The 9,446-nt window shown below is 38.7% G+C and overlaps 1 protein-coding gene across 2 annotated transcripts in view; it reads right to left on the reverse strand.

Moving 5' to 3' along the window:
• Positions 1-6,420, reverse strand: part of PPP1R1C (protein phosphatase 1 regulatory inhibitor subunit 1C) — a gene marked incomplete at both ends in the record, with an annotated part of 109,459 nt that extends 103,039 nt beyond the window's left edge. The window contains 2 exons of one of the 2 annotated variants that reach the window (XM_079781714.1): positions 4,628-4,688; positions 6,340-6,420. In XM_079781714.1, the coding sequence (XP_079637840.1) occupies positions 4,628-4,688; positions 6,340-6,420 (142 nt within the window). Of the gene's footprint in view, positions 1-4,627; positions 4,710-6,339 lie in introns of both variants that reach the window. The other variant, XM_079781713.1, reaches the window with a different exon arrangement.
• Positions 6,421-9,446: the final 3,026 nt, after the last annotated feature.

The following is a 9,446-nucleotide window of genomic DNA, read 5'->3' on the forward strand; positions in this document are numbered from 1 at the left end:
CTAACCACTCCACTGCCAGCCTGGTTGATGCTTAACTGCTCCCCTGCCAGCCTGTTTGCCCCGAACTTCCCTCCTCTGCTGGCCTGGTCACCCCTAACTGCCCTCTCCTGCAGGGTTGATCACCTCCAACTGCCCTCCCTTGCAGGCCAGGTGCCTCCCAACTGCCCTCTCCTGCTGACCATCTTGTAATGGCCATCTTGTGTCCACATGGGGGCAGACATATTGTGTGTTGGAGTGATGGTCAATCTGCATATTACTCTTTTATTAGATAGGATAGAGGCCTGGTGCAGGAGTGGGGGCCAGCTGGTTTGCCCTGAAGGGTGTCCCTGATCAGATTGGGGGTTCCCTTGGGGCGTGGGGAGGCCTGAGCGAGGGGCCTGTGGTGGTTTGCAGGCCAGCCATGCCCCCTGGCAACCCAAGCGGAGGCCCTGGTATCTGGAATTTATTTTCCTTCTACAATTGAAACTTTGTAGCCTGGAGCGGAGCCAAGCCTGCTGCTCCCTCCACGGCCGGCAGCCATTTCTGTGGCAGTTAATTCACCTTCTATAATTGAAACTTTGTAGCCTTAAGCGGAGGCTGGGCCCGGACAGGGTGTGCGGAAAGCTTTGCTTCCCCTGTTGCCGCCGGTAACCCTGGCTTACTCTCTCAAGCTCCGTTCTGCCGCCATTTCTGTTTGAATTTGTTTACCTTCTATAATTGAAACTTTGTAGCTTGAGTAGAGGCTTAGGCCTGCAACAGCTCTTGGAAAGCTTGGCTTGCTCTGTTACCTGGAAAACCTTGCTCTCTGTGGCTGTAGCCATCTTGGTTGGGTTAATTTGCATACTTGCTCTGATTGGCTGTTGGGTGTGGCTTGTAGGCGTGGCTTGTGGGTGTGTCAATTGTACTATGGTCAATTTGCATATTACCTTTTTATTAGGTAGGATTGTTTCTGCAAACTTTTAAAAAATATTTTTTTATTTATTTCAGAGAGGACAGGAGAGGGAGAAAGAGAGAGAAACATCAATGATGAGAGAGAATCATTGATTGGCTGCCTCCTGCATGCCCCCTACTGGGGATCAGGTGAGCAATCCATCATGTGCCCTGACTGGGAATCAAACCATGACCTCCGGGTTCATAGGTTGATGCTCAAGCACTGAGCTACACTGGCTGGGATGCAAACTCTTGAAAAGGTTAAAAAATAAGCTACCTTTAACTCATTTAACAGGGATTGCAATACACCGATCTAATAATATAAATTGAAAAGGTTTGTTAATTATGACTCTATATGGAAAATTTAATTTTCTTTGCTTCATTAATTGACAATAAAGAAAGGCTTTTCAGGGATTTTAAACAGCACTAATGACATTTGATTCCAAGAACATTCACTTGTTTCCTGGGCAATTTCAATAAATTAAAGAGATCTGTTTAGTTTGCCAGGATTTAAAGCTGCAATCAATTTTTATTTGTCAAAGAACATATTGCTATATTGAGAGCTAAAAAAAAGCAATTGGTTAAAAAAGGTCATTTAACACTTAACGAGGTTTTTGTTGTTGCTGCTGTGTTCAGGTAACATTTGGAACATAAGGAATTGTTGGGTAGGGCAGAAATATTGATACAAATCATATTATGAAGATCACCAATGAAATCTAGTTTTTATATCTTAACCTTAAATATCATGTGCAAAGTTTATATTCCAGAACACATAAGCTAATGACACCTAACATTTGTTTTACTTTGCAATTTTTAAAGCGTGTTTACATTAATTCTTTCAATCATTACAACAACTCTGTGACGTAGGAAGGATGGACTTTATAATCCCTATTTTATAGATGAAAAAATAAAGCTTGTAGATATTGTCCCTTACCCAAGAACACATGTCTAATAAAAACTAGCATCCAGAGTTGGTTGGGTTTCATATGATGTTCTTTTGTGGCTGTTTGTTTTGTCCTTAGACTTATTTCCTCAATAATCATGGTTCTAGATCATTTTTACTGAGAAAACTATATAAACATTTGGGTTTTTGCTGCAAGAACCGATCAATAGTTCAAATCTCTGGTTGCCATACCCATTGCTATACACAGCCAAAGACTGACATGACAGTCCTTGTAAACTATTCTCATTTCCAAAAGGAGGATGAAGACTCAGGAAGATGACATTACTAAAACCACACGGTTTTCTGTGAGATGCTATTTGCATCTAAGTCCTCCCCAAAGGTGCTTATAAAAAGAGAAAATGACAGAGTCTATAAGGGAACTAGCACACTGCCATCTAGTGATTAGGAGGTCTGATAAGAAAAGGTTTCTAGAGAAAATATAAATCTTGTTCACAGGGACATCCTATATAATAAAAGGCTAATATGCAAATTGACCGAATGGGGGAATAACTGGTTGCTATGATGCGCACTGACCACTAGGGGGCAGACACTCAATGCAGGAGCTGCCCCCTGGTGGTCAGTGCACTCCCACAGGGGGAGCGCTGCTCATCCACAAGCTGGGCTCACGGCTGGTGAGCGCAGTGTTGGTGGCCGGAGCCTCTTCCACCTCTGAACAGTGGGGAGCGGGTCTTAGCTGGCAGTCAGACATCCCCTGAAGGGTCCCAGACTGTGAGAGGGCACAGGCCAGGCTGAAGCCCTCCCCACCCCCCCCCCCCACTGCATGAATGTCATGCACTGGGCCTCTAGTTAAAATATAATTCCTAATCTAGTAAACAAAGTGGTCTAGAGACAACGGACTTATTTAAAGGTTGGGTTTGCTTGTCAATAGGACCTGAATGTCTAGTCACATTTACAGAGCCATCACTGTGTATTGCAGACTGAAATTTGTAGGGCCAGAATCATGCCATAGGAAATGCATGGGCTCTAGAATCAGAATGATCTGTGTTTGTCTGTGTAATCTGTCACTTCCAGTGGAATAAATTCTGCAAAAATCACCTCACCTCTCTGATACAGACTTTCCTCAACTATAAATGGCAAATATTTAGCATTCAAGAAGCTATAGTTACTATTTCCGGAGCTTGAATGAGTTCCCTGGCTATATTATGTTCAAACAGTAATAATACCTGCAGAATTCTGAAAGCTGCTCTTTAGTAGTCAAAGGACATCTAGAAATCAAGATGGACAATCCTTTTCAAGGTTGGCATAGGGAGGTAAGTTCTAGGACATTATGGAAAAGTCTGCCACTATGAACAAAGACAGTGATGAAAAATTGCTATAAAATTACCTCCGATCTGAGATTTCATTATTATATTTACTCACTTGTATTTATTTGTAAACTATGAGTGCATATCATCTGCACCTCTTATTCATCCAAATATAAGTTAGCATTTTTAAGTGAGATAATATATTTCAAAATGATTTTAAAATGCTACAGTACTTTAAAATTGTAGGATCAAATTATGAGTCTTTGTTTTCAGCAGAAATAAATGTGCTTGCTTTTTTGTGTGTTTTTTTAAATATGTTTTTATTGATTTTGTTAGAGAGAGGAAGCAGAGGGATAGAGAGATAGAACATTGATGAGAGAAAAACATCATCGATCGGCTGCCTCCTGCATGCCCCCTAGAGGGGATGGAGCCCGAAAACCAGGCATGTGCCCTAATTGGGAATTGAACCAGTGACCTCTTGATTCATGGGTCAACACAACCACTGAGCCACACAGGCCAGGCTTCTTATTTGTTTTTTTATCAGCTAACCACATTCCTATTTTTGGACCCAATGATAAATATTCTATTAGATTTTTACCTTCTTTTCTTATGTATATTTCTCTAATAAGAAAGGAATCTGAAAAAGCCAGTCTGTTTTGTCCTAATATTCTTAAAACATCACTTACTACAACCTATACTTAGACTTGTTTCCACTATTCAAACTCCTTTTGTCCATCCTTATTGTTTATTCCTACAAAAATCCAACACCAAGTCCTGCCTGGCTACCAATTAATCCCATGACCTTTGCTGTCTTATGTTACTAGAAAAAGCCACTTAAATATGAGATTAAAATCACCTCCATATAATAAGTAAATAATGTGTGCGTATTGCAGATCATTATTCTCTATCAGAAATAATAATCAGCTTCACTTTTTACAGGAAATGGAAAATAAAACCTCAACAAATGGATGCAATCCTTCAGAATGGCTCTCAAATGGACAGAGATGAAAATTGATCTGGTTACTTGTCAATTGCATTATTCAGAGATGACATCATCAGCAAAGCTATAGCCAATGCTGGCTCATTGCCCACCCCATGGCAACCTTTCATAGATAAAAAAAAAAACATATTCTTGAGATATAAGCATCTCAAGAGCTGTAATTTGAGCTTTGAAACCTAATTAAATAACTTTCTACCAGCCTTATTAGTAAGCACGAAATCAAATTCTATATAAACACCTGAACACAGGACAGTGAATGCTAACAAAACATTTCATAGCATATCACCATCACCAATGTGTTATTCTAGAAGGAAAGCAGGCTGTTGGCTAAGACAGTTTCTATATTTATTTCTGGTTTTGTTTATGATCCATTGTAGAGATGAACTTGTTAGATTGTTGCTAATTGAAATGCAGAATTAAAGTCTTTTGGCAATGAAATGCTCTTTGATGTTATTCTAACAATTCTATTCTGTTCCATCAGCGAGCGTGAAACACAACATGCTTCTTTACCTGGGGGGTTATGTTCATTGAGAATCACAAGCGATGCCGGTGTAGGTCTTCTTTTCCTGATCTGTGAACAACAAAGGCCCAGCTGAGGTCAGTGGGAGTCAGACACTGCTCCAGGTTACCCTGCAGCTTGCAAAGCTGTCCCATCCTCATCTTTCCCAACATACAAAAGCAGATATCTGGAGGGCACACAGTAGGTGCTCGTTAAATTTATGTTGAAACATAGAAAGTCAGACAGTAGAACTGTCATATATGAGTATCACCTTTGTTTACCAAAAAGCTACACTTCCACAAAAAAGAAGTAGTTGTATACAATCAAATGATGCCCCCGAAAATTAATATGCACTGAAGGTAGAGGGATGACTTGCTAATTTCATAATATTAATGATGCTTTCAAGATCCATTGTCCTTATTTCTAAATGAGAGAAGCTTAGAAAACTCAAATTTCTAGCAGGTTAAATTTAACAACGTGAGTTTTTAATTTTAATTAATATTATAAGTTTTTCTTACTTTCTAGTATAGTATTTAGAATAAATCAACAAATAAAAAATGAATATGGATTTTATGAGAGTATGTTATTCATTTAAAACTAATTGGTTTAGTGTGTGGGTTTTTTCTTAATTTAAGTTATAGGAGTATATTATGATTGGAATTTCTAATATGTTCATGATTCCTTGAATATATAGGTAAATTCCTAAAGTATATGTCAGTAGGAGAGTAGGCAAAATTTACCAATGACATTTTGTCCAAGATAGAACCAATGCCTCATTCAACACAGATACATGTTCAAGGTTGTATTTAACTGGCCCAAGTCTGGGTGAATCTACTTCACCCTCATAGAAAAATATGAGTCTCAGATTTAATAATTGTTTTTAAAGCTTGGTATATAATATTTGGTAAAAGATTCAGGGATAACTTGGGTTTTAAGAAATTAATGAATTAAGTTGATGACCCTGTAAATTTATTTGCTTTTGCCTCCTCACTGCTATAATTTTACCACAAATGATATTTTAAGTGGTTCTTAATATGAAAAGCAATACTACAGGTGTAAACCAATCACATGTGAGAGAGTCAGAGAGACAAAGAGAAAAATACATATAGACATAGTATAGATGGAAAAGGAATTCAAGAAATGTTAAAATACTATCTTTAATATCTGAATAAAATGTTTTCTAAATTATACATATACCTACACATCCTATCTATCATATGTTACATATATTTATAATTACTGTTCTGGATATATAATAAAAAAATTAAAATAAAATATTAAGTGTATAATCTGAAATTATTCCAAAATTTAATGCTTTCATTGTTAAATGAATCTTTATTTATCTTTTTATTTCATAAATAATGAAATAAAAGGTTGTTGAATTTTAGAATTTATTTTTAAGTTTCTCTAAATGTTGAACCTGTTATTTTAATAAGCAAAAGCAAAGCTATTTTCAGATCCAAATCTGAATTGCTAATATAAACATTTTTCCCTAACAGATGCTAATTTTGCATCACATGAAACGCTGCATTTTAACCAATAGTTCACACAGTGCAACTCAAATACAAGTGCATATGGAAGCCAATTTATTTCTCATTCATGTGTCCTGGAAATCCACGAAGTTGGGCAAATTTAAGAGGTAGAGAAGCCTTCAGTTAATAACAAGAATGTACGTCCATGTTACTTTACATCCAACAACTGGTCCCCACCCAATTCTGCTCACCTGCTCCGCCGCTTCGGGTGCAATCTGACTCTGGAACAAAGGCACAGCAAATTGTATCTTTTTGGGACTGTTGGGCTCCATGGTAATGATGAGAATTAGTCAGACACGTGAAGGACTCAGAAGGACTAACCCCAAGTGGTGTCTGGGATGTGTTTCCCCGGGCACACTCCACCAGCCACACAGAGCGCTTCGTAATAAATAGCTGTAATTCCAGCGTGAGCAAGGGAAGATGCCGAGGTCTGAGCAACTCCCCTTAAAATCCACACGGATGTCTGGTTTGTTCCCTCACCAACCTCTCGGATCTTCTCAGCACAAGACAGAAAGGAATAATAAGCTAATTGTACGCCTCTTCACTAATACACATGCCAAACATTCACTCAGCAGCTAATTGAAAATGCAATGCTAGCCTTGACGGACGCACTGCCCTGGGATTTGAAAGAAAGGCTCTATCCATTGCCCATTACTAACCGGCTGCTCAAAAGTGCAACGTAAGCTCCCTCTGAGTATTGCAGGAATGGGCCATTCATTATTGATGAATATAAAGCAGGAAGTTTTTGGAGTTGGGGGCAGGGATTGAGTATGGAATCATTTCATTTCTCTTGCAGCAACTTATAATTCAGACACCCTTCCTCTGTTATATTCAGCCACCAAATAGATGAATGGCCACAGAGGGTAAGCCACAACCAATAATACCTTCTATATCTGGTTAGGTGAGATTAATCCTAGCAGGCAGAGCATCTGTGGTGTAGTGAGGACAGCATTGCCACCCACTGAGCAGATCTTGGTTCAAGTTCCAGCTCTTCCATTAACAAGCTCTGTAGCCTGAAGGAAATCCCAGGCTATGTCTAGGCCCCCAGACTCTCATCAGAAAAATGGGGGGTTGGACTCAATGACCTCTAAGGTCCTTTCTGTTTCAACATCCTATAATTGTAGTTCACAGTTTTCTAATTAGAGTGGAAATTATTGGACAGCTAAATTTAGTAAACAGCTTGGTCGCTGCTGCTGCTGCAATGACCTCTATTTCATTTTCTGGTGGAGCTGGTTATATCCTCTGATTTGCAAGAATACAGAAATGATTAGAAAACATTAGTGGAAACATAATGGTATCTAGCCTTGTGTTTTGTTGTCAATAGTGGGGATATGTGCAAAGATAAGGAAAGAACTTTGGGGGAAATATCATAAAAGGTGTAATCTCCAGAATGATAGAAGATGGTGATCCTATTGGCTGGTGGTCAAGGTAGAGAAACACTCACTGCCTGCTCTCCACATCTGTGAATGTTAAAGGGGAGGCAATAACATAGTCAGGCAGCCTTCACACATTCTACTCCTTTTGTGAAGGAATCCTGAAAATGAAGCAGCTTTTATGGAAGGAAAAACTTAGTTTTCTACTTCTTTATTTGAAATATATTGTTGCCCGGCCAATGTTGATGAGTGATTGAGTGTTGTTCTAGGAATTAAGAGGTCCTAGTTTGATTCCCGGTCAGGGCACATGCCCAGATTTCAGGCTGGGTCTCCAGTAGGGGGAGTGCAGGAGGCAGATGATGTTTCTATCTCTCTATTCCTTCCCCTTCCTCTTTAAATAATCAATAAAAACATATTTTTAAAAGAAATATATTGTTTCATGAATATTAGATTTCTTATATGTTTTTGGATTTATATAATACATTTAGACATTGACTATAATTCCAGTTACTGACAAATGAAGTTTTCTTCCTTTTTAAAAAAATTCTGAGCCCATACCAGGAATCCATCTTAATGATTTAAGCATGCAACATTTTGTTGAAAGAATATAGAAAGTAATATGCATTATTCAAGCAGATTTCTATACCCACTGGGGAAAAAGCAAAAGCAGATGTGGATGTGAAAGCACTTTCAGTTGGAGAACAGTGCTGACCAGCAAGAACTTTTGTGATGGGTGCATCCTTGTAGTGTCAAAGGAAAAATTATAAATTACATTATAATCTATGTGTAATAGATTAGAAAGGCCCTAAAAGAAAATATGAATTAATATCATGAATGAACTTATTTCTCTGGATATTTTTTAAATTATATAAAAGGAAAACAAGAAAGTGTTTCTAGTGAGAAATTAATTAAAAACTTTATTTAGAGTAATGATTAAGAGCATGACATACTTGGCGGCCTTGAATTCAAATCCTGGCTCTGATACTTATTTAGTTTATCCACATGGGCAGTAATAGAACCTTCTACTTGTGAGGTTTAGATGAATTAATTTTTTTAAAGAGCTCATTACATGTCCAGCACAGGATACCACTCAGTAAGAGATAGCTGTTACTTTTCCTTCATTAGATAGCAGACTAATAGGTGATAAAGTGAAATTTTATGTATGCATAATATAAATATTAACTAAATGATTCTCATTAACTAACTGCTCTATTTTTGAATAGTTTGACCAGAGATAATATATTGTAAAGTGATTACCTAGCCCCTTTAAACTTCTTCTTCCCCAGGCCAGCTCCTGGGCATACTGCAGGACTCAGCTGAGGTATATCACCTCTAAGAAACTTTTATAGGTTTACTGGAGGCCCGATGCATGAATATTCATACAAGAATGGGCCTTCCTTCCTCTGGCTGCCGGCACCACCTTCGCTCTGGCCGGAGCTGCCTTTCCACCTTCCCACACTGCCCAGAGGCCCAGAGTGGCCGGGGCAGTGAGGAACACCTGCGTCATCGCCATGGCAACAACGCAAGTGTCCCGCCCCACCCCTGGCCGCTAGGTGCCTGCGTATGCAAATTAGCCCACCATCTTTGTTGAGTTAATTTGCATACTCACTCCTGATTGGCTGGTGGGTGTTGTGAAGGTATGGTCAATTTGCATATTACTCTTTTATTAGTGTAGATTCCTACCCACACTGGTCTTAGACCCACCTCTTCTGTATTTCCAAAACACCCAACATACCTCTTCTTAGTACAATAACTACATGAGTATCTTTTTACTGGTTAGCATTTTGAAATGCCATCCATTCACCTAGCAAATATTTGTTGAGTCTACTCTGTGACGGGCCTTTTGCTATGGCATTAGAGGATAGACTGTGGTCAAAGGTGAGTGAAGTCATTTTAAAGCTAAATTATTTTTCTAAGAATCACGT

Source organism: Cnephaeus nilssonii (assembly GCF_951640355.1).
Source record: "Cnephaeus nilssonii genome assembly, chromosome: 10".
In the NCBI taxonomy this organism is placed as follows: Eukaryota; Metazoa; Chordata; class Mammalia; order Chiroptera; family Vespertilionidae; genus Cnephaeus; species Cnephaeus nilssonii.